Source organism: Vespula pensylvanica, chromosome 7 (assembly GCF_014466175.1).
Source record: "Vespula pensylvanica isolate Volc-1 chromosome 7, ASM1446617v1, whole genome shotgun sequence".
Lineage (NCBI taxonomy): Eukaryota > Metazoa > Arthropoda > Insecta > Hymenoptera > Vespidae > Vespula > Vespula pensylvanica.
In genome coordinates this window covers 5,321,280-5,347,482 of record NC_057691.1, presented here as the reverse complement: position 1 = coordinate 5,347,482, position 26,203 = coordinate 5,321,280, and the positions used below count along the sequence as shown (strand labels likewise).

General features: G+C 38.1%; 1 protein-coding gene across 2 annotated transcripts; it reads left to right on the top strand.

Moving 5' to 3' along the window:
• Positions 1-6,722: 6,722 nt before the first annotated feature.
• LOC122630477 (formin-J-like) lies at positions 6,723-23,352 on the top strand. Of its 2 annotated transcripts, XM_043815001.1 has the most exons (4): positions 6,723-6,905; positions 10,244-12,211; positions 14,214-14,374; positions 23,116-23,352. In XM_043815001.1, the coding sequence occupies exons 2-4, from the start codon at positions 11,092-11,094 to the stop codon at positions 23,173-23,175; spliced, it is 1,341 nt and encodes a 446-aa protein (XP_043670936.1). In that variant the 5' UTR covers positions 6,723-6,905; positions 10,244-11,091; the 3' UTR covers positions 23,176-23,352. The 2 variants fall into 2 exon arrangements, with proteins under 2 accessions (XP_043670936.1, XP_043670933.1); XM_043814998.1 differs by lacking the exon at positions 6,723-6,905 and having other exon boundaries at positions 8,189-12,211.
• The last annotated feature ends 2,851 nt before the right edge of the window (positions 23,353-26,203 follow it).

Below are 26,203 nucleotides of genomic sequence, written 5' to 3'. Positions count from 1 at the left end.
ATCTACACATATGTGTTCGAGATATATATGTATATATACATGTCAGTACACGAAATATCTTTCAATCAACTATATCATCACGACTGACTTTTAGTATTTTATACCATACGCCATTTTATATTTTATTCCCGATAAAAGAGAAACCTCCATATTCCTCTTAAATTCGTCTCTTATATTCATCCTTGTAAATCTTACTATATACTTTTGTCGAGAGTATCTATCGTAAAGAAACTAAAGAAAAGACAAAGGAAGAAAAACTACCTTACTCTTTCTCTCGTAAACGAAATTTCTCATAGGATTACGCCCATGAGAAACATTCCTAAACGACGATCCCCGACTTACCGACAATGGCCGCACAATTCCTCCTACGCTTCCCCTTCTCTCTCTCCTTCTCTATATATATATATATATCTCTCTCTCATACTACACACACACACACACTCTCTCTCTCTCTCTCTCTCTCTCTCTTTCTCTTTCTCTCTCCCTGCGATTAAATTTCGTGGATGGCTAAAACGGGCGTTTAGTCTTGCAATAAATTTACATAAGCAGACTTGGTTTCGTCGTAACGCCCACCTTCTCTCCATTTATTCCATTTTGCGTTTACTACCCTTCGTCCTGTGACGAAGAAGAACAAAAAAATTAGCTTATTGCGCTTGATTTGTCAATGTTCATTTATCTCTATTTCTCTCTCTCTCTTTTTACTTTAAATGTCTCCCATGGGAGATAATTGAGCCTTTTCTACGGACTGACTCGGTCACTCCCAACCCTATTTCGTCTTTCTCTCTCTCTCTCTCTCTCTCTCTCTCTTTCGTTTTCGTATCGGTGGAAAGTTCAGAGTATGTCGGCTGCTCTAGCTCGAGGTATCAGGCCGTTTTACTTGACTCTCCAGTCCTCTTCTGTAGGGACTACTACACACACTACTACTCTACTACTACTACTACTACTACTACTATTACTACTACTATCACTACTACCACTAACTACTTCGAGCCCGCCTAGATTCGTAAGAAATCGATACGCTACCGTCCTGCCACCTATCGGTCAACTTGCACGCACGGATTACACGGCCGACCTTACTCTTTCTTTATCTCCTTCGTCCCTTCCAGTTTTACGCGTTCATCCCTTTTTTTCTTCGTCCATCTTTTCTCAATTTCATCCACTTCAAAAAAACGAATCTATTTTGTCTTTAAAAATTAGTCAGAGATTACGATCTCAATAAGATTAACACGCAATGGTAGAGAAACTTTTTAAATGAAGTTTATACGACTTTCAATGGTCTCGTAGATTTATTTTTTATTTTTATCCTTTTTATTTTTTCTTCAATTCTTTTTATCATTGAATATATTACCTGAAACACTGTTGCGTTACAATTCTTTTTTCTCTCCTTTTCTTTCTCTTTTTGTGCAAATTATCGTCACGTTTCTTTCGTGTACATGATCATACGTTGATACCATCTACTTGCATATAACTAAGGATATAAAGTTTAAGGTGTTAACGTCGTATAAAATGAAAACACAATGTAAATTTCTTCTCTCATTGAATAGAATTTTTATTTGCGTAAAAGACAATTCATCAAAGTTTTCCTATGCGTGTATATATGTATGGGTGTGTGAAGGAGAGAGTGCACGAGTGGATGAACGTGTGTGTTATGTCTCCGTCTCTAGATACGTATCTCATCAGATCTTGAATCCTTTAATTAATATATTAAAACGCTCTTTACCGCTGGAGCCATCTTTTAGACACATAACTTACCTTCAAGATCCTCTCGAAAGTTGCTCATCTCTTCTCATACATACGTACGTCCTTGGATAATCGTCGAGAATCTAGAATTACGATTTTCACGAAAACACTGAGAGAATATTAATCACGTTTAAAGTAGAGAAAACGAGAGAAAGAGATATATAGAGATATATAAAGGGAGAGAAAGAGAGAGATGATTCATCACATAAATTCGACCCTCTCTAAGAAAATTCTCTTATCTATATAAAATTTAGAAAAATCTATATGAAATCTTTCAACAAAGATAAAATATTATATATCTATATATCTATATATCTATAGATCCATATATCTGTATATTAAACTCACACACGCGCTCGCACACAAACTCATATGTATATATAAATAGTCAAAAAGTAAAAGTGAATCAGCGAATAAAGAAAAATTTGTTGATAAAAATTGTTGATAGGATAAATTTGGAAGAAAATTTGTTATCGATCGATCGGTAACGCGTTGATAAAAAAGATAGGAAGAAGGGTAGAGCATTTAACGTCAGAAGTCGAGCGATGGCGGCACCAGTTTCTCTGGTGGACTTTGATACGAAACTATTGGATTCGAAAGCGACAGGGATGCTCCATCGGTAGGCAGGTCGTGCGTCAGACCAGTCTCATTCAATACGACCCATCGGCAAGTTGCTCGGACGTCACCGACAATTTACGACGTCACGCGTATTCAAAGTTTCGCCGTAGATAGGACAGAGAAGGACTCTACTACGATTTCGCGCGATATAGAGCGAGAAGGAAAAGGATCGACGAAGCGACGTCGTCTCGTCGATCTATACATATACAGATAAACGCATATACGTATATAGAGAAGACGCATATACATACGTATAAATATGTGTATGTGTATAATATACATGAATAAATTATATCGCTCGGGTTAGAACGCGAAATTCTTTTCTATTTATTCGACATAGATAATTTCGATGAGGAATTAAAAAAAAAAGAAAGTTTGACATCTCGATCGAAGTCTCCCTTGCTTGTCCGATTTACTCGCTGAAGGAAATTTGCGATGACGCAACTACTACAGCGTCGCAATGCAGATCATGGCGGTCGTGCCTTCGATGAAGCCTTCTTCTTCTCGTCTGTCATATTTTCTTCGCGTTTCGTCGTCGTCCCTTCTTTTTCTTTTCCTTTCTCTCTTTCTTCTTCTCGTTCTTATTCTTTTCCTTCCTCTTTCTCTTCTTCTTTTATTTATACTTCTATCAGTATACTTCTACCTCTTTTATTTCTACCTCTACCTATTTTACTTCTATTTCTTTTCTAAACATTCCTTGAGAGAGAAATCGTAAGAAAGAAGAAATCGGTAAAAGTAACCGAGGGAGAAAGGTTCGATCGGGTACGATGATGTTGTTAGGAGGGTGGGACTGATACATAAAAGCGTGACGCCACGCTGACGCAACCGACGTCACCATATCGAGCAGACGCTCCGACGGGGAAAGACGTAGCCGCGCGCGGCTAACACTCGAGCGCAGCGCGCTCTACCGGGCGAATTTTAAAAGGAACGTGGGCGTCCGAGGCACACAAAGCGGGCGTAGCTGAGGACCTAGCTATCTCGCTCGGTGTTGGCGTGCCGTAACCTACGGGGGGATCGCGCGACGATTGGCCATCCGCCGTATTAAAAAATAACGATAGCAGAAGAAACGAAGAACGGATCGTTCCAACTTTTTTTTCTTCTCCTTGGAGACGGAAACCTTCGAGAAACGTTAAACGTGGACTTTCCTTTCCTCTTATTCTCCTGTTTCTTTTCCCCTTCTTTCATAAATCGATTAGTTTCTCCTGTCTTGTTCTCTCTCTCTCTCTCTCTTTCTCTTTCTCTCTGTCTCTATCTCTCTATCTCTGTCTGTCTATCTATGTATCTATCTCTCCGTCTCTCTATCTTTATCTCTCTCTCTCTCTCTCCATCTCGAGTTCTTCTTCTATCGATGAAAAAATGATGTAAAGGTTAGCAAAAAAAAAAGTTTGATCCGACGTGGAGACTCTCGTCTTCTCCAGAAGACGGACTGCAGACACGCAATTTCTCCCGTCGATATTATATTTTCTCCGTCTCCACCCTCTCCTCCTACTCGCTCTCCACCTTCCAATATAAATAAGACGCGTCGCTTCTCAAGACACACATATCTCTACATACATATATTGTATACCGGCGAAAGAACATCATTGTGTATTTACGTATGTATGTATGTATGTATGTATGTGTATGTATATGTATATGCACGTACGTACGTCAAGTTACGCAAGATCTCGCCTATTTACCCCTCGCTCTCATAAAATTACCCTTTCCGATAACTTTACTTTCGGTGTTACTTGTAATGACATTTTTCCTATGACCCGACCTTTTCGATCAACCCCGCTCGCCGCTTCTCCTGGCCGAGCTGTAATTTCGTTTAAAAATAAATGTCGACGGAAGGAAAAGGAAAAAAAAATAGAAAAAATATTTGAAATCGTAGAGAGAGAAGAAAGAGAGAGAAAATTTTCCACCCTTCTATCGCTCCTCTTTTGGAGAACTCGGCTTGCGGTTTTTCTAATTACTCGGTGAGGTCCGTAGCAAAGGATAATTCGATAAGCCCTATGCCGATGGTCCTTTTACTTTTTTTTTCTTTTTTCTTTTTCTTTTTTTTTTTTTATCTCTCACGAATAGGAAAATACGATTTTCCGCCTTTTCCAAGCGCATCAGTCGCCACCTATCGGCTTAGCATTTAATTAAGAGCCCCGTGCGACTCGCATCATTTCTAACAGACATACCAGATAGTGGCTCAAGGTACATACAGGCATGTGCTTAAAGGTATACCGTGTCCTATATACCACCGACGAAATGTCAAAGAGGTGGAATAACGCGTCTGTATCTGTTCCCCTCTCTTCGCTTGGTAAATCCATACGAATACGTGTAGCTTATGTGCAATTCGCACAGCGCGTATAATACGTGTAGCTCGTCGAGGATGAACGATCATATAAAATACGATTCTTTGATGTCCCATTACAAAGTAGTCGAAATCGCCGAACCGAGTCAAATTTCAGTCGTAGGAGTTTATAAATGTCAATTCGATACTTCCAATTAAAAGGATAAATCGCAAAAATGAAAAGGAGAATTAAATAGAAAAGATCATATTAACTTTTGTAACGAGAGATGGAGGAGGAGTAAAAGAGAGAGAGAGAGAGAGAGAGAGAGGGGCGGGGAGAAAATTGTCTCCAAGGACGTTTAGGTATTTCTTTATTAATTAAAAAAAAAAAAAGAAAAGAAGATATATGAAAAAAAAATAGAAAAAAAAGAGAAGGCGATAGACTAGGATGGTAGTGATAGCAGCAGGTAGTGATATCGCGTTGGTGTTGGTATCGCCTAATTATACAAAGGTTATTTTAACACGCGGAAGTCGTTATACGGGCGATTTATTGATCCCATCTGGGCCGAAAGTGCCGGTTAAGGTTTTCGCCTCTCTTTTTATACATTAAAGATACATATGTTTGTTATCGATCGGCGTAGAGCACGCCGTTGTCGTCAAAACATTCGAACTTTCGATTCGACATGCGGCGTTTGAAATAGTAGCCCCTCGCCCGATAACCACGCCCAACAACCTGTGAATCGCGAAAGGATATATACGTACGGAGGACAGGAGACCGGCGCAGCGACCGTTGAAAAAGCTCCTGCCCCTCCCTCCGAGCGTAACTCGGAAGAGGGTGTCGAGGAAAAAGATAGCTGAAGGGAAAAAAGAGGAGAAGAGGAGGAAGGAAAAGGAAAACAAAAAATGAGGGTCTTGGTGATGGAGTATAGAGAGAGAAAGAAAGAAGGAAGGAGAGAGAGAGAGAAAGGGTAGGAAAAAAATAAAAGAGAAGAAAAGGTTGGTGGACGATGATCCACCTAATTACGCAGGCAGTGTTAAGTTTTATAAATGTAACTTTCGGATCTTTAGTTAAGTAGCCGCAAGAAGACGCGCGGCGGAAGACGCGCTAAGCTGGTAGTGGTGAATGATGGTGGTGGTGATGGTGGTGGTGGTGGTAGTGATAGTAGTAGTGTCGTCGGTGATAGTAGTGGTGGCAAAAGTGCAGGGTGGAGATCGCGTACGACCGGAGGAGAAAGGATCGTTTGAGAAACGGCGAGAAAAGGGTGGGAGAAAGTACGTCGAGTAGGGGGATGCGCGCCGTATTAAAATGCTGACTCTTACCGCGCAGCGTGGGAGTTAGTTCTGGTGATGGCGCCAGCCAGCTCACTCGCTCGACTAACCCACCATCCCGACCCTCCGATCCTCCATCTCCCAACCACCGGCAGACGACGAAGCAACCTCCACGCTCGCCACCTCCTCTCGCTGATTCTACCGACCCGCAGCAGCAGCAGCAGCAGCAGCAAAAGCAGCAGTAGCAGCAGCAGCAGCAGTAGCAACAGCGAAACAGCACCGAGTCCGGCAGATTCTACGACGAACAGTAACAGGAGAAACAGCAACGGTAGAAGAAGGAAGAGAAGCAACAAGAGCGAGAACAGTTAGCCGTCAAAGCAGAGTCAGTTCAAGAGAAAAAGGAGAAACACCGACTGCAACGGTGGTAACAGCGGAGAAGCAAGCAGGAGATAGTCGAGCTATGAGAGATTAATCGTTTCGCTTCCGGTTCTCCGGAAAACAACTACACTCCTCTCGGCTGAGAAAGGAAAACTCTAGAAAGAAGGGAGAGCGAGAGAGAAGGAGGAGGCAAGAAAAGGACTATGGTGTCGTAACACGCGCGCCTCTGCACGAACGGACGCACGCACCGCGAAAGATCACGTCACCGAGCAGCCCTCGCCGTTACATCCCCACCCTCGATCAACCCCTATCGCCAGCACCACCACCGTCACCGTCACCGTCACCGTCACCGTCGCCGTCGCCGTCGCCGCGGTCGTCGTCGTCGTCGTCGTCGTCGTCGTCGTCGTCGTCGTTGTCGTCGTCGTCGTCGTCGCCACCACCACCGCCACCACCACCACCACCACCACCACCACCGTCGCCGCCGCCGCCGCCGCCGCCGCCGCCGCCACCACCACCACCGCCACCGCCGCCGACGCTGCCAAGATCAACCGCAAGAACGCCTTACAACGGATGGATCGTCATTGCGGCTGAAACCCCTTGCCGCCGGTAGAGACTCCGAGCACTCCGTATGAAGGCGGTACGCGTACGACCACCCACGCACGAAACATCCCCGAAGACGTTAGCGTCCGTGCCACCCTTCTTATTCTTCTTCTTTTTCTTCTTCTTCTTCTACTTCTACCACTACTTCACACCATTCGCTGGCTCCTTTACTATCGCACGACAACGGGACTCTCTTCTCGCTACTCTCACGGTGATGGTGTAATGAATCTACTGGCAGTCAGCACCGGAAGAATCAACGCCGATAACAACACAACCGGCTACTCGCTAGAGATAACCATACGGAGGAGAACGGTGCTGCTGCATGGTCATGAATAACTTGGTGAACGATAAAAAAGCCTATCTGAGTTTTGTGCTCGTGTGCGGCTAGGTTTAATACTTAGTGTGCGCGGTTCAATCATTCGCTTATATTCGCAATATAAATAATTAATTATACGCACCAATTTGATCTTATTTCACGCGTTACATCGTTAAAAGTATTATATATTTAACTGCGATAACGACTAATTCTTTTTCTCTCTCTCTCATATCCTTTGTGACTCGACACCATCGAAGATATACTACAATTGCATTGAAAAGCGCCGAATTGAAATCGATTCCCGTATTCGAGACCCCATCATCATCAACCCCCCGACACCCCCAAACCCCCCCCTCTCTCTCTCTTTCTCTCTCTCTCTTTCACCTGAACCCTTTTGTCCGTGGCCACTTCGACCACCGGTGAATCCGAGTTACGCCGACGGTGTGTATACGTGAAGGGTGAAAGAGAAAAGCGGCTAAAGTAGTCAGAGAAAGCGAACGCTAGACTATCTAGGAAGAGGAGAAAGAGAAGGAGGAGAGGAGAAGGAGGAAGAGCAGGAGAAGGAGGAGGAGGAGGAGGAGGAGGAGGAGGAGGAGGAGGAGGGGGAAAAAAATCACTAGAGCTCTTCGAGAGGTATACGGGAAGGCCAGAGAGAGAGAAAGAGAGAGAGAGAGAGAGAGAGAGAGAGAGATAAAAAGAAGAGGAAGAACAAGTGAGAAGAGAGAGAGAGAGAAAGGGAAAGAGACAGACAGAGAAAAAGAGAGAAAGAAAGAGAGAGAGAGAGAACACGCGTGATCACCTCGACGGGGGAGAAGAAGGACCGGTAAAATTTTCCGCGTACTCCACGCCGCAGAGAAGCAAGTATCTTGACGTACAACACATCAAAACAATAATAATAATAATAATAATAATAATAATAATAATAATAATAATAATAATAACAATAATACAAATAAAAATATATATATAATAAAAAATAAAACAGTAGAAAGTTACAAAAAAAAAAAAAAGGAAAAAAAAAGAATAGGAAAGAAAAGAAAAAAAAAAAGAAAATTAACATGTCACCAGCACCCAGCACTGTGCACGAGCCTCTCCTATCAAAATCTTCGCACGCAAAATTGCACTCTCGCCGCATTTTTCCTCGAGTTTCCGCGTATAGGACGACGCGTATACGTAATATCAAAGTAGCAAAGAGAAAGAGAGAGAGAGAGAGAGAGATAAAGAGGAAGAGAGAAAGAAGAAAAAGTGAAATAGTAAAGAATTTTCAACGTGTTCTTAATCGCGATCGGTGTCCTTCTTAGTTCGAAAAGTCCGTTTTTGTATATTTTTCGGGACACCTGTTGATACCTCTCGCCATGCTATATAAGTACCACTTACCTTTCTGGAATATAATGTCGTTCGTCAAATACGATAATATTACTCTAATGCATTGTAACTGGCCGATATTTATCGAAAGTATTATTTAAAAGTAACATTACGAAAGCGTAAACGCCCATCGAGTCGTCTCGACGTTATACGTGGCCGCCATAGGGGGTGGCCTCGTAGTCGAGGGAGAACAAGAGAGAGAGAGAGAGAGAGAGAGAGAGAGAGAGAGAAAGAAAAAGAGAGATATAAAAAGAGATGAAAGTGGGAGAGATAAAAAGAGAAAGAGAGAGATAGAGAGAGAGAGATACCGTTTAGCCGGTATATCCGCGATACAAGGTCGTCCTTTTTACGAGAGATGTCCTCTTCTTCCCTCTTCTTTCCTCTTGTTCGCGCATCAAAATTTTATTATCCCCATCGAGATACGTGCCTGTTGATATCGCGATATTCGCACGCGCGAGAAAGAGAGAGAGAGAGAGAGAGAGAAAGAGAGAAAAAGAGAGAGAGAAGAGAGAGAGAGACTCGATCGTTAACGTTATAAAGTGCTCTTATAGCCGGTAAATGTAACGGGATAACGCGTTGTAATATAGACAGGAGCTTTAGCACGTAAGAGCACCTTTTCTATTTTATTTTGTTGTTGTTGTTGCTGGTTATTTTTCTTTCTTTGTTCGTTTCTTTGTTTCTTTCTTCTTTAATTTCGTTTTCTTTCTTGCTTTTTTTTTCTTTTCTTATTGCCCTATTGTTCCTTCCCTCTCAATCTATTTCTCCGTCTTCTTCTTCTTTTTCTTCGTCGTCATCCTCTACTGCACCAGTAATGAAACGTTCGAGCAGAAAAACCCAGACGCACACATACACTCACGCACGTATGTACCTTACGCACGTTTGCCGCACAGTCCAACCACGTTAGACGAAGCTCTAGTTTCGTAACTCGTCGTTGCATAAAGCCGACATTTTTCCACGTTCCCCGTGATCGTAATAAAAGGGAAAACGTTGAAAAGAGAAAGAAACAAAAAGAGAGATAGAGATAGAAAGAGAGAAAAGAAGGAAGAGAAAGGAAGAAAGAAAGATAGATAGAAAGAAAGGGAATACACTCTCGTCATTAAGAAATAAAGAAGACGAGAGGTGACGAAATATAAACGTACGAAAGAGATTCGAAAGAGAGGAAATAAAAAAAGAATATACATATATACGTGTATATAAATTTATGTATGTGTAATAATAATGACAAGAAAGTGAAATAAAAAAGAGATAGGGAGAAAAAAAAAAGAAAGGACAGGAAAAAAAACTATAAAAAAGAACAGAAGAATAAGAGACGAGAAATATTTTAACGAGAAATTTCGTTCTGGCCGTAAACGATCACGGATGGCACGTTAATAATAATTTCCGTCGATTGTTAGTAATATGGCACCGATCTCAATTCCACTGTCTTTTTTGTCTTTGCACCATCCCCCGTGCATCCACCGCACGCACGGCGAACTGCACTTGCATCATCAAACTTCCACCATCCGCGGCACTTTGATGTGTTCCCGTACAAAAAAAAAATATATATATATATAAGAAAGAAAAAAAAAAGAAAAAAAAATAAAAACCAAGCAAACAAAATAGGAATGAAAAATTAGAAAAAAAAAATAAAAAACTAAAAAAATAAAAAAACAAAATTGACCCTTCTTTATTATCAATTAACGACCTGATTTCAGGAGGAAGCCGCTGAATCGCGAAGACGGGAAAAAAACGTGCTCGACTCTACCCCCTTCCAAACTACCCGTACTACATACACGTGCCTATTCGATCTAGAGGACTTTAAAGCTAGTAACGATTACGAACGAGGCGAAAGAAAAGAGAGAAAGAGAGCGATACACCGGTAATTGAAATCGTCCGTCTAGAGTCTATAGTAAAAGGCCATAGGGAAAGGGGACTATATAGCGAGAGAGAGAGATAGAAAGAGAAAAAGAGAAAGAGAGAGAGAGAGAGAAAGAGAGAGAAAGAGAGAGAAAGAGAAACACACGTACCAACGAGAAACAGTAGTGGAAGTGAGAGACAAAAGAACGACACGACATTTCGAAGTTTGTAGAAACATCAAGATTCTTCGCTATCCAAATCTGGTCGATTTACCACCGTTCACCGGTCTTTCGCTATCTCTTTCTCTTTCTCTCGCATAAGAGAACCCTTGGTATTTTTTTCTCGCTGGATCTTGAAATAGTAGGATCCACATCCCTCGGTGTGTATATTTGACTGAAAGGAAAAGTCGGCCTAATCCACGTTCGGTAACACCGATTCCCTCTTGTAGATCGGAAAGAAGGGAAAGTAAAGAAAGAAACTGAGAAAGAGATATATATATAGAGAGAGAGAAAGAGAGAGAGAGAGAGAGAGAAAGAGATAGAGAGAGAGAGATAAAAAGAAAGAGAGAGAGAGAGAGAAGAGTTCGTTTTTTATCAAGAGCGTGGTCCACATTAGAAAGGATACGCATTCGTATATCCTTATAAATCGCTCGTAAAAGAGCAACCGATAGGGAGGAAAGGAATCGGCCATCATCGAGTCACGTAAGATGACGATCTGCATAGTCTGGCTACTAGCATACGTTGGACAAGTTCTCGAACTAGAAAATCGTCCGATGAGCGTTGCTCACGGAAGACACGGCCAGGATTGTCATCACGAGGTAAGCGTCAGGAAATTCCAGAACGGGCAAAGCTCGATAGATGGCAACCTGTTGCACCTAAAGACGCATCCTTACGAAGGATCACATCGCGATGACCTGTCCGAGTGGCTGGTATACGCCGAGAAACGGCCAATTTACTCGTGGGCAACGAGCGACATGCTAGTCGATGGGATTATGAAGGAACCTAAGGATCTTAATGCGAACTTCTTGGCTTTCTCGCCCGGTCTATCGAACGTCCTTTATCCGGAATACGTGGCCGTGACGTCTCCGTACGTCTCGGTTAGTTCGATGTCGCGAACAACGACGGAACCTCTCGTCGACGACGCCCTTCTTGCTCAGCATCAGCATCGCTTTCAACGCCAAGACAAACAGCAAGAACGTCAGCACCATCACCAACAGCAACAGCAACAGCAACAACAACAACAACAGCAACAGCTCCAACAACGCCAGCAACAGCGACGTCAGTTGCATCAACGAAACAAAAAGAGACGGATAATCGATTACAGCAACAATAAGCAAGCCGAGAACCAAGCGGTCGAGCTACCAATTTTGATCTACTACAACGGCGAGAAGATCCTTCCAGACAGAAGACTATCTGATCAAGAGGATGTCTACGAGCAGAGACTGAACTCGCCGATGAAATTGAAGACTGAACCGATCTACGAGCGCTTCTCCAAGCCTTCTTCTTTGTCTTCTATCTTCTCGTCCTCACTCCCATCTTCTCCTTCATCTTTTTCTTCTGCTTCTACTTTACCCTCTTCGCAAGAATTTTTCAACGATGAAGGACTCGCACCTTCGAAGCCTTTTATACACGAGATTAACGATCCTTCCGAAAAAAGGAATCAGATAACCATACGACGACGATCGGTGGATTTACCAGGGGAATCTTCTGTCTCTCACCAAGCCTTGACGCCGCCTACATCCTCCTTTACTTCCGGAAGATCAAGCCTAGCCTCGCATTTTATAAGGTCTATCAGGGGGAGTAGACATTACGACGTGCCGCAAATCGGTGAGCAGTCTTCTCTTATTATTTTCTTCTCTTTTTTCTTTGAGATTTATATAACAGCCCCTTTTCTCTTTCGCGACTCGTTCTTTGAGCCCTACCACATTTCCTCTTATCACCCTCCAAACGAATATCACCGATCCATTCTCATTTGAAGTACTCTCCCTTTCTCTTAGCCATATCTTTCTCTCTTTCTCTCTTCTCTCTTTCACTTCTCAATATTGTCTTATAAGATCGTGGTAAAAAAAGAAAAGAAAAATTACATAACTGACAGACACAACGACGATGAGAAACGTGTAAACTAACTGGAATTAAAAATGTCTTTCGGTGTCGTCCTTTCTACGTTAATACTTAGAGTAAATACGTCTGAATTAATGAACGGTCGCATGCCACGCTCGCCTAACTCAACGGGTAGAAAAACTTAAATATTGCGACATAAATTATAGCTTCGTCATGTTAATAAAACTTATACCTCGGATGATATCGAGCAAAGAGAGAGAGAGAGAGAGAGAGAGAGAGAGAGAGATGTATATATATATATAAAAGCAACGAATTGAGTCAACCCTTGAAAAGTTACCCTAATTGGTTGAAAAGGAAGATGTAACGATGATAATGAAGAGATATATCTGAATCGTTGATATAAATACATACGTATATCTATATGTATTTCGCTTGTATAATATATGTATCTACATATAATGTTTCTCAATTTCATGTTCGACTCTACGTTACGTATTAATTATTAATCAACTAAATACATATTCAATCGGGGTTAATGTTAACATTTATTAACGCATTTAGCCTTGAATGAACCTTTATAAAGTTATGCGGGTTGTTCCGACCAACAAAAAAAAAAAAAAGAAAAAATAAGATTGCTCATAAAATTTAGGGAATTTCTAGGGAATGTATATCCATATTACATTTCGATCAACATATAAAAAAAAAAAAAGAAAAAAAGGAAAGAAAGGACAATAAAATTGCTAATAGGATCTACGGAATTTCTAAGGAATATATACGTACATACATGAATGTATCGAAAGAAAATCCTTCTTGAACCATTTATTTACCTTTCAGACATGGAAGTACCTTTTTCTACTCAAGTGTATACGTGTATATATGTGTGCATATGTGTGCAAGCGTGCGTGTTTGCGTGTACATGTGCACGCGTACGTATGCTCTTATATTCCATCAAACTCGATACATCGACAACCATTAAGCTTAGTTTCTTAAACGAGAGTATATAGTACACTTCCATAGAGTACATGATCTCATTGCGAAGACCGCCTGTGCTGTTTTCAATCCAAAAAAAAAAACAGGGAAAAAGAGAAAGAAAGAGAGAGAGAGAGAGAGAGAGAGAGAGAGAGAAAGATAGATAGATAGAGAAAGAGAAAGGTCAAAGTTGCGTAGAGCGGGTTAATACTGTAACCCCGACAGCATATTGCAGCCAGCGTGATTGGATTATGCGAAATGCGATTAGCCGTAGTTTGATAGTCTAGCGACGGACAAGCAGCGATCTTCTATTTACCGACGCGAAGATTCCGTTTTACTTTGCATAACCGGCAAGAGCGGCAAGTATCTAGAGGAAAAAATAATATGAAAATCTCAAAGGCCATGGGCTAAGGAAAAATTTATAAACGGAAATAGAGAGAAAAAACGTGGAAATCTTCAACAAGAAAAATATATTAAGCGTGGGTTACTTTCGATGAACCGATTTCATTCTGTTCTTTTTGTTTTAAAAAGCAAAAAGAAAGAATGTGGGTGATAGAGAAAGAGAGAGAATATATAATTTCTTTTTGTTCATTTTTTCTCTCCTCGCTCCTCTCTCTCTTTTTGTCCAAATTCACTTTCTCTCTCTCTCTCTCTCTCTCTCTCTCTCTCTCTTTTATTTTCTCTCGTTAAATAATCAAAAAAAATTAACGACGCATTTTGGTAACGATTTATTAAACTAACGTTGGTATTTGAGACGAGAAACAAGCTGATACGATATACCGTTGTATCGATGTTACAGAGTGTCCAGCTTCGGAGGAAGGGATGGAGAGGTTTGCATGTCCTACGCCGGACAGAATGGGTAGATATCGTTGCATCGACGACCATGTTCTATGCGACGGCTTCACGGACTGTCCGGCGGGCGAAGATGAAAATATGCTGCACTGCATGTTTTTCAAAACTGTGAGTCCACTTTAATTAAGTTTAAACGTCGAACGCATGGATAGCTACATATGTATGTAGGTATATACCATACATCAGTTAGGATCGATATTCGTGGAAAGGTCCGAATTCACTGTTACGCTTTTCCATGGTGAAACAGCTGACTTCTCTATTCACATCAGGGATTCAGTTTAAATGGGAAATGTAGGTAGAGGTCGGGAAGAGAAATAAAGGGACGGGTGGTTAGAAGAGAACGAAAAGGGGAAAATAAAAATAAAACAAGATTGCTAATAGAAAATACGAACCTGCTGCGTGTTTGCTCTAATTCGTCGCGTGTCCATCTAGACACCGCGACGATAGCTATAAGGGTTTAAATAAAGCTATAGTATCTCAACGATATGAGCATTTCGCACTCTTCCGAGAAACGTGCGACATTTCTAATGCCAACGCATCACGCAAGGGCATACCGCGAACTGAAAAAGGGTTCGCACGTTAACGTGGAAATGTACGTGCTAATGAGCGATGAAATAGAAACAAAGAGAGAGAGAGAGAGAGAGAGAGAGAAAGAGAGAGAAGGAAATATTAAAAGATATCTCAGTCTACTTCAAATATCCCTCTTTATCTTTATCTTTTCCGTTCTCCTTTCTCCTTCTTCTTCTTCTTCTTCTTCTTCCTCCTTGAAAAAATATTGAATACAAATACACGTTTTCGCTACGAAAAGCCTATTTTATATTTGCGATGAATAAATAAACGGAACGTCGAAAGCGAAAAAAAAGACGACATTTTTTTTCCTCCTTTTTTTCTTTTTTTTTTTTTTGTTCCGCTCTTTTTCGTTATGACATTGGACATTTTTTGTATATCTGAAGGCAGAAAGGTAACATGGGCAGAAATACGTAAATACATACGTACGTAACTACATATGTATCTAATATGTGTCTCTCTCTCTCTCTTTCTCTCTCTTTCTCGTGATATTGGTTTACCTCTCGCTGTCGTGGTAAATAAATTAAACGTTAAATCACCGGAGGCACCATCCGTCCATCCACCTTTCCCCTATAATCGAAGACAAAGCCCGACGGATTCCATAAAAGTACCTACATTTTTTATCGGACGAAAGCCACGTTATCGAGTGGCTCGACGATCGTAACAGTAGCTGCTATGGATGTACCACTAAATGACCGATGATTGGGGTTACGTGGAATATTTCTTTATTTTTTAGTTCAACACGTATGAAATAACTATTACGAAGTTAATTATTAACTGATATCAATCGTAATCAATTCGAAAAAAAATTTATCGTCGTTCGTGTTAATATTATCAATCAATATTAATTCGTCAGTATATTTAAATTATAACGTAAATTGTTACCGCTGCGGAAATAATAAATTGAAATAAATGAAAAGATTTATACAGGGTGGGCCGAAAGTTTTTAAGTGATTTTAAAAATTAATTAATCCTCCAGACTTCTTAGTCTAATTATCTTTGCAGATTTTTCGGCAGATTATTTCTTTTTCTCTTTCTTCTTCTTCTCGCAGAACAAAAAGGAATTAGCATAAAAAGTTTCGAAAAAGAGTAATTGATTTTAAAATCGCCTACAGATCTTATTACCGGTTCTTATAAACGTCTCAAAGGATCGGGCAACCACGCACCGGAGAAAACATATAAGATAATAATAATAATAATAATAATAATAATAATAATAATAATAATAATAATAATAATAATAATAATAATAATAACAAAAACAAGTACAATAATAATAATGATAGTAATGATTATTTTAATGTTTTAAAAGATAACCAGGATAACAGGATAAAATATTTTATCTGTCCGAGTAAATATGAATGCTTTCAAAAAAGTTTTATGGAACATGGATGTTAAAACGCGCGTATGAAAATATATGATAGGCGTGGAATATTAAAAAAAAAAAAAAGAAAAAAAAACGAAAATAAAAGAAAAGAAAAACAGGAAAGAAAAACAATATTGATATATTATGTATGTCCTATACATAGATACATGTATATTTGTCGACTCTTAACGACGTCATGTAGGCAGAGTCTCGTTAAGAGTTATTAAATTACTAAACGAAGGATGGAGGAAGCGCTAAGAGGTTAGGAAAACATAGACGATCGAGCAACAAGAGAGAGAGAGAGAGAGAGAGAGAGAGAGAGACTTCTTCTCCATGGATATTTTCTATGATCGGCATGTATGTATGGCAATTTGAAAATTGTGTTTGCTAAAGAAAGTTTTCTCATTAACGTGAACGTAGCACAAAGAAGTTTTCTCTGGATTGATTTGAAATCGTTAACGCTTTGTATAACACTTCGTAAAAGAGAACGCAAAGACAAGCGGAAAGACATAAGAAAATTGAAAATTTTAAAGGGGTTGAAGAATGGAGGCGGCGAGGGGAACAAAAATAAAATATAATAAAATAAAAGAGATTACAAAAAAGGAAAAAAGTGAAAAGAAATGGAAAAACTTGACAGAGAAAGAAAACGCATTTATTGTAAGGATATAATTTATAATGAAACTTAACTTTCGTATACGTGAGGATCAAGACATTGAAACTTTAGAAACCCATTAGATGTTTTAACCTTCGAATGCTTAGACTCTGGCAATATAACTGTTAAAAGAAACACTATCTAAGCTATACAAGACAGCAACAAGTGTTGGTATACAACTTTAAAATGTTGATTCAGATTGCTCGGTAACGGGCCACGCCTAAAACGTCCTACTTACGAAAGAACTAGGCAAGCAAGTATACTTACGTAGATACTTATATTGAAATAAAGTCTTTTACGTATTAATGGTGACGTAAACGATGACGACGACGATGAGAATGACGAAGATGACAACTATGGCGACGACGACGGTGTCGACGACGTCGAGCAAGTAGTTACGATCAAAATTTAATTTTCCCTAAAGAATGAAGATCGTTTCGGGAAGAAAAAGTTCAACACTGTTCGATGTAATCGTATGCTTGCACAAAAAGAAAGAAGTGTGTGTGTGTGTGTGTGTTTGCGTGCGTGAGAAAAAGAGAGAGAGAGAGAGAGAGAGTTAAAATGTCATGAAAATTCAGTACTCGCAAAGTACTGTCAGATATACTGTGAACGTGGGACGGAAGGAAAGATTAGGACATTTAAAATTTATCGTACGGCATGGCTTTATGACATCGATAACCATAAGCTGGCATCGCTGGCGAGGAACACACGGGAAGGAGGTCGTACCCAGAAAGACACTATGGTTCATTGCGAAAGTATCGTTGAATTAATTATATCGTAGAAACACTGAGAGAAGGAGAGAGAAAGAGAGAGAAAGAGAGAGAGAGAGAGAGAGAGACAAGCACAGAGAAAGAGAGGACAGACAGACAGAGAGAGAGAGAGAGAGACAGACAGACAGACAGAGAGAATACAGAAAAAGGTCAGAAAAAGGTTGGTGGTCCCTTATATGTATATACCTGATATATCGCATATATCAGATACAAATATAAAAGTAATTAATATATTTTCTCTTTCTCTTTTTTTTGCTTCTTCATCTTTAAAAAATATATCAAAAAAACAAGAAAATATCGTATTACAATTTAATAGGAACATTATTATTTCATAAAGGTAGCTTACGCGCATAAGTACTGCGCCATAGCTATATACGTTGTATGTCTTGTCTCATTGGACAACGTAACGCGAAACCAACATTATCTTGTCCATCCCACTTTTCTTATTCCTCTTTTTTTCCTCTTATAAATTTTTTGTTATATTTTTCAGAAAATACAAACTACCTCAGTGTTGCCGTAAAATATATTCTACCTACACGCGCGTTTATCGTAATACTTTTACGTACGTATAATCAGTTTTTTAACTTGACGTTAACGTTTAGAGAGAAAAAAAAGTAATTAAAATGAGAGGCGAAAAAAAAAAAGAGAAAAAAAGGGATAAAAGAAAACAGGAAGAAAAGCATCGACACCCTCGAAGCACTCTTCCTTCACCCTTAAAGTTTTTGCTCTCTGTCTTTCTCCCTCTCCCTCTCTTTCTCACTCTCTCTTTCTCTCTCGGTTGCTTTCTTCGTGAACTTAAAAAGATATGCTAATTTCATGCAAGAAATACGAGTAACTTAAACCCAAGCTGGAATATTCAACGAATTAGCCAATCCCGTCCATTTTCCGAAGTAAGATTCCGTCAGACTGCCGTCTGTTCCATTGGCATAGTTAATAACATTGATTCGTCTTGAAATAATAAAAATATTATCGCGTAAGAAAATAATTTTAAGAATTGAAAGCTTTTTTAAATGTGTTTTAAAAAGTATATATATATATATATATGTTTGTGTGTAAATAGATGCATATATGCATGGAAAGAATGCAGACATTTTTTCTTCGTGACAAACGTCATTAATATGACATTCTATAAAATATGTCCACAAGCAAGAAAAAATAAAAGAAGTAGAAAATAATAATAAAATAACAATTCATTGTAAAAACGATAAGAAATTTATATTTTGTTAATATCCTTGTCTTGTGCGATCACAATTTATAGATATCATAAAAAAAATCGGTCAATCAATATAATATATTATACATCTATATAAATATGTATATACATAGATATCTTTTTTCTCTTATTTATAGAGTCTTTACGAAGTATCGAATTTATCTCGATTCACTGAGGAAAAATGACGAGCCATCTCCTCTATCTTCCATTAAAATCTCTCTATTTTCTTTCTCTTTTTTTCCCTCTAGACGGTTCAAGAGGGAACCTCTTTACTCGCAACTCAAACATTATAGTCAGCAAACTCCAGAACGTATCTGCCATCGATATATTGAAGAGAAGCAAAAGAATGAAAAAGGAAGAGGGAGACAGAGAGAGAAAGAGAAAGAGAGATGGAAAGTCCTCGATTCTTTTACTCCTAATTTCAAATTATCATTAACTCAAGGTTACTTTTTTCTTCGAAACTTTCTCTCTCTCTCCCTCCTTCCGTTTCTCTTTCTTTCCTTCTTTCTCTCTCATCTCGTTTAATTTCGTACGTAATGCAACAACTAAGCGAATATAGTATAATATATACGTACGCGTTGGCGATGTTATAAAAGAAAGTAACTATGGCGAGATAAGGATAGGTGTGGGAAAAGGACAAAATGAAAGAGAAAGAGAAAGAAAAAAAGAGAGAGAGAGAGAGAGAGAGAGAGAAGCAAGCACGTAGTGCAGAAAATTCGGAGCACGGACGTTTTAACGGTAACTTCGTTGTTGATGAGCTCGAAGAAGGGTGCTACGTGGGGGCTGTAACGACCGCTTTCGTGAAAAAACTTTTGCGAGGGTTCTGTTTCTATTTTATAGGACGCTTTAAAAAACGTCTATATACGTACATACGTATGTGCATGCGCGCGCGCACACACACACACACACACACACACAACTTTCTTCTTCTTTCTGTCACTCTTTCTCTCTTTCTATTTTTCTTTATATCCGTCTAGACCAAAGAAACGTTAATCCTACGGAAAAAGTTAGATGAGAAAGACGATCGAGAGAAGTCATTTTTTTCCCTTCATCTTCTTGATAAGATCTATGTCGATCGACGTAATTAACGAGATGAAGAAGCTCTGATAACACAGTTTGTGTATGTGTGTGTGTGTGTGTATATGTGCATACATATACTTACATATTGACGAAGTTAGATCCAAATTAGAAGAAAAAGCAAATCGGTGCACGCGGAATATCAACACATAAAAATCAATGAATACAGGGGAGTGTTCAATACGTGGGCGTACCACCGTTGAAACGATCTTGCACAAAGTTCCACCAGTACCATTCGCACCGTCGTCATCCAATCCAAGGTATAATGGGGGGCAGAGGGGAGTTGGGGTAAGAGATGGCAAAGATGATGGAAAGCGGAGGAGGAGAAAACTTGCTGCTTTAACCTTATGACATTCTCCAATTTTCTCTCTTTTTCATTCTCTTTTTCTCTCTCTCTCTCTCTCTCTCTTTCTTTCTATTCTCTTGGGCAAAACAAGTATAGGGAATAACCGTGATGGGTGTTGGCCATTGCCGTTATTGCTATTTTTTTCTTATATATTTATTTTCGCCATTACTCACGCGACCCTCTTTACCTTTACTTTCGATTTACCAAGGTACACGAATTTTCAACAAAATTCCCATCGTATAATGTAATAATATTCTTTTCTTTTATCTCACATCCTTCTTACGTCATTCGGATGGAAGGAGAGAGAGAAAAAGAGAAAGAAAGAGAGAGTGAGGGCGAAGGTTTCCTTTCCTTGATCGATAATCCGCATAACGTAAGGCAAACCTTGCTTTTCGACTTTCATGAAAACGGAAATTCTGAACGAGTTTACCAAGATAGAACGCCGAGATATTTCGACGAGTGCGTTGGACCGTTATCATCGTAGATATCTCTTGGCTTATAGAAAGACGTATCGCGATCACGTTTGGATGGATACTAAATAACGTATGCAAAGTACAGGGTCGGTCAAAACTTCCTAGGATTGTAGTTTTACGATCTTAAAAAAAGAAATGAAAGCAAAAGAAAAAAGAAAAGAAAAGAAAAGAAAAGAAAATCAACCCCAAAGAATCTGAAAAGAGAAATTAATTGATTTTTAAAATCATCCAGAAAGGTTTGAGCCCTCGATCCTGTAGGCGTGTGTACATATTGAAGGATTCGTTCGCTCCATTCTGATCGATCTCATTAATTTCGTCGAAATTAATTATCGATATTAACTAAAGCTTCCATTTCCGTTGGAAGTTGATACAAAAAGCAAAAAGGAAAAAAAAAAAGAAATCATGACGTCAAGCGAAGATCGTCGTCATCCTTTGTCGTCACCGACAATTCATTTCAATTCTTTTTCTTCCTTCTCCAACACGATTATCAGTTTAATGACCGCTCGTGATAATTGCCTTTTGACGATCACCTCGATTGCGAAACTCCTGGCCGGTTAAATTCAGCTGGTTAGCTAATTACTACTTATCGTTATCTATTTTATACCTATATTTATCTTCTCGTTATATCTAAGGTCTAATCTTAATGAATACAAAATTTCTCTCGATATGTTGCCTTTTATTCAAAGAGTAGGAAGCACGATACGTGCAACGAACGACGACGAACCGTAATAATAATAATCTTTAGAATACAGGGCTCTACGTGAAATCGTACGATACGTGAGAATAAAATGAAATTGAAGTATAGACGAAGTATGGAAAGAAAGAGAAAAAAAAAGGAAATAAAGAAAGAAAGAAAGAGAGAAAGAGAAAGAGAGAGACACATAGACACAGAACACGTAACATATTATTGTTCACGTTATTTCAATGGGGAAGGATAAACGAGAAAAAAAGTCAATATCGTCCGATTATATTATTATTGCTGTTATTATTGTTATTATTGTTATTATTATTATTATTATTAATATTGTTATTATTATTGTTATTGTTATTATTTTCTCACAGTACTTTTTGAGAAATAATTTGATTTTAATTAAAACTAAAACAACAGAACGACAGCATAGAATAGACTATGTATACGTATAATACAATGATCTATGTCTGCATGTATATATACGTATGATACGTAATATACGTAGGACTTGGAGAGCAAAGCTGAATGAAAGGGCTCCTGGTCCTTCTATATGTTCTCCCGTTCTTGACAGGAAGGTCGCATGATATCCTCTGGAATATCAGGTGGGCGCGTCTCTTTGTGCGTGAGAGAGCGAGCATCGCGTTCGCCAACACACACCATAACCAGAACCTTAGCCACCACCCAAAGGAAACACCCTTGAGAACTTACCCTCTGCTACGCTAGTAGACCAACCTGCATTTCTACGAACGTCATTCTCTCTCTACATCAATTCTCTCTCTATCTATCTATCTATCTATCTATCTATCTATCTAGTTGGTTAGCTATCTCCACTTGCCTATCTATCTCTAGGTATCTACCTACCTATCTCTGTTTATCTTATGTATAGCTCCGATATCAGATATCAACCGAGATTTCCGAATACTATAAATTATTGAACGGTCTATGAACAAATCTACGAAATTTATCAGTACATATATAACTTATTGTCTATCAAAATAATTGTACATTATCGAGAATTAATCGAAATCGATTTAGATGTGGGAACGTCAATTGGGAATAATAATTAAAAATCATTTTTAGACAAGGTAATAACAGTTTTAAATGTACTATATGATTGATAAAGTTTATATATAGAAAGATGTTTTTAATGGTTTCTGGGGTAAGGAGATATAGCATGTGTTCGAAACGATCAAGTGATTGATTAAGCTTATGATATATATATATATATATATATATATATATATATATATATATATATATAGATGTATGTATGTCAGAATTTGACAGTGCACGCGATCATTTATTATAATTGAATGTAATGACGGATATAGCTTACATTACATACAATTTTTATATATTTTTTATGAATACCTATTTATGTCTGTTAACTCTTACATAAAATATTATAGATATAATATGCATTGCGAGTTGGTATTGTACATTTATTATATATACAAATAATATATATATATATTTATGATAAATTATTATATACTTGTTATAGTATACTCTTCCATTTAATACGAATCTAATAAGATAAATCCAAAAGAAAAAAAATAAATGAAAAAAAAAAAGAGAATGAAGTTAACAATACATTGACACAAGAACGATGATATCATCGAGAAAAATTTATTAAAACGATAATTGTCTGTAATAGAAATAATAAAATCTGTCCTTTTTGTTTTCTTTTTCAGACGAGAGCGCATCTCGACGTCTTAGCAGACGCCATATTGCGATGGGCAAGAGGACGCTAATCACTTTATTATAAACGATGGATCTCCATCGCATATATAATGCCTCATCGATGTAATTTTTCTCTACTGTGTTAATGCATTCCCCGAAAACAGATTACTTACTTCTCTCTCTCTCTCTGTCTCTCTCTCTCTCTCTCTCTCTGTCTCTCTCTCTCTCTCTCTCTCTCTCTCACTGTCTCTCTCGTTCTCTACTTTCTATATTTTTCTTACATTTTTTCTCTTTATCTCTCTTTTTATCTGTCATTTGTCTCTCCCTTTTATCTATCTATATCTTCTTCCATCTATCTTTCACATTTCTCTCTCTCTCTCTCTCTTTCTTTCCATCTGTCTCCCTGTCACTTTCTCTCTATCTCTCTCTGTTTATCTATTTCTCTCTCTCTCTCTCTCTCTATTCCTCTTTCTTTCTGTCTCTATTTCACTCTATTTCCATCGCACTCCTCCTCTTCGTTGACACACGTAAAAACAACTGTACTAAAATCAAAACTCAGGGAAACGTGAAAATGTACTATCCCGCGAATATACTCGAATATATAGAAAAGCGACGTTAATCCGTCGTGAAATTGATCTGTGAAAAAAAAAAAGAAAGAAAGAAAGAAGGAAGGAAGGAAGGAAGGAAGGAAGGAAGGAAGGAAAGAAAGAAAGAAAGTAAGGAAAAAAAGAAAAGAAAAGAAAAAAAAAACAAAGGTACACAAAATACATACCTGCATATAGAATGTTGAAAAAAGAATTCAAGACTTAGAAGAGATACATATATGGTGCTTATTAAGCTGAGTACAAAATTCTTAATTAAATGTGACTCGCGAAAAAAAAAAAGAAAAAATTGACCTTGACACAGAGATCTTATAAATAATTTCCAGTTTAGATAATGATAACGATTTAATTGCTTCTGTTAGTCGTATGCGCCATCTGTATATATATTTACTAAAGCTACATGTCTTCTTGCTTCCATTATCCACTACACAAGCTTCCATATGTTGATACCCACAGAAACGTGTACTCTCTCTTTCAATTATTCTTGCAGTATAAGTTCTTTTAGATATACCTACTTATAAAACAGAAAATATACAAAAGAGAATTTAAATCTCGTTCTATCTATCTTTCATTGATAATCTAATTTCATAATGTTTATAAAATGAGATGGAACTCTTTATCGTGCATAAATCAAATCCTTTACCTTCGATCGAAAGGGCATATTTTTTTAAAATATTACTATAATTCAACTCAATCTTTTATTCGTAGGCTGCATACAGGAATAAAAGAGAATATGTGTGTGGGAAGAAAAAGAGAGAGAGAGAGGGAGAGAGGGAGAGGGAGAGAGAGGGAGGGAGAGAAAGAGAGGAGAGGAGAGAGAGTCACTTATAACAGAAAAATTAAAAGTCATTTATAATTTATTATCAAGATCAATTTTTCGATGCACATTGACTAAACTTTTTTTTTTTTACTCAGCTCAACTAGTACTATAAATACATGCCCTCTAAATCATGAATCCTTTTTTTTGTCTAACACTCTGTATACGGGGAAATACTACTATCGTAATAGCTGTAAATTAACTTCAGATTATATTCTGTCGAATGCAACACGGTCTATCGTCAAAACTATAAAGTAAAATCTCCTCGTGTTAAAAAAAAATAGAAAAAGGTGGAAGGAAAAACAAACCAAAAAAAAATAGAAAAAATACACATACAAACACACACACACACACACATCTACATACATAAAAGCAAAGTAAAAGAAAAAAAAAAAAAGATAAGAAAAAAGTACAAATTGAGATGCACGGACTTCTTAGGATGTTACGAATTTAATTGGTAAGACTTTGACTTATAAAATCTCTCGAATTTTCTCGTAATAAACGCCATACTGTGTACGGTACATGATATTTTTTAGGAAAGAGCAAGCGAGTAGGCAAGCAAAAAAAGGAAAAAAAAAAGAAAGAAAGAAAGAAAGAAAAAAGCAAAAAAGAAAGAAAAAAAGAAAATGGTTACTGGTAAAGAAAAAGACTGGAAAAAACGCGCGAGAGAGAAAAGTCGAAAAGAAAGGATAATAATATATAAATCGAATAAATTAATGTTTCATTTATAAGAGAAGTGCCAAGGTGATCCGCGATATCGACGGAACAGTTAAGAGCAACAGGAACAGAAATGTATTGCAATTTTCTAACGAGCTGTTTCTACGCGTATGCACGTACATAAAAGACAAATATACACATACATACATACATACATACCTACCTACATATATATATATATATATACATACATATAATAGTATACACAAAAAAAAACAGTATACAGACAGTAGATAGACAGATTATGGATATGGACATGTACGTGAACTCGCGATATGTATGTCTCGTGCTGTGCTTGTATGCACACCGTGTTGCACTTTTATCGGACGATGAATTCGTTCTCTGCTACTAAAATGATTTAGGTAAGATGATTTGTGCAACAAAACGACGACTACGCGAGAGAAAAATTGGCGGAATATTAATAATGTCTCTTTTTCTCTTTCAATCCATTTATATCTTTCTTATCTGGCAACAATAGCTTCTTTTTCTTCTTCTTCTTCTTCGTCTTCTACTTCTTCTACTTCTATTTCTATTTCGTCTTCTCGTACTTCTTATACTTCTTCTACTTCTTCTATTCTGTCTTCCTACTTTATCTTCTTCATCTGCTTCATTTTCTTCGTTATTATCATCTTCTTCCTCTTCTTCTTCTTCTTCTTCTTCTTTTTCTTCTTCTTTTTCTTCTTCTTCTTATTCTTATTCCTTCTTCTTTTTCTTCTTCTTGTTCTCCTTCTTTTCACTTATCGGATCTCACCAAGGAGCAATGTTTTCGAACAAACTCAAGAAATGATATACACACAGATTCTTCCCTATAAGTACCTGCAGTAAATTCAAACCTAGAGACATATTCTATCATTTGATGAAAACTAATGTATACGATGGTTCGAAGTACGTGCTCAAGAATTATAGTATTTTAGTTTTCCTTTTTTTCCTTCTTATTTTATCTTTTAGTTTTTTCTTTTTTTT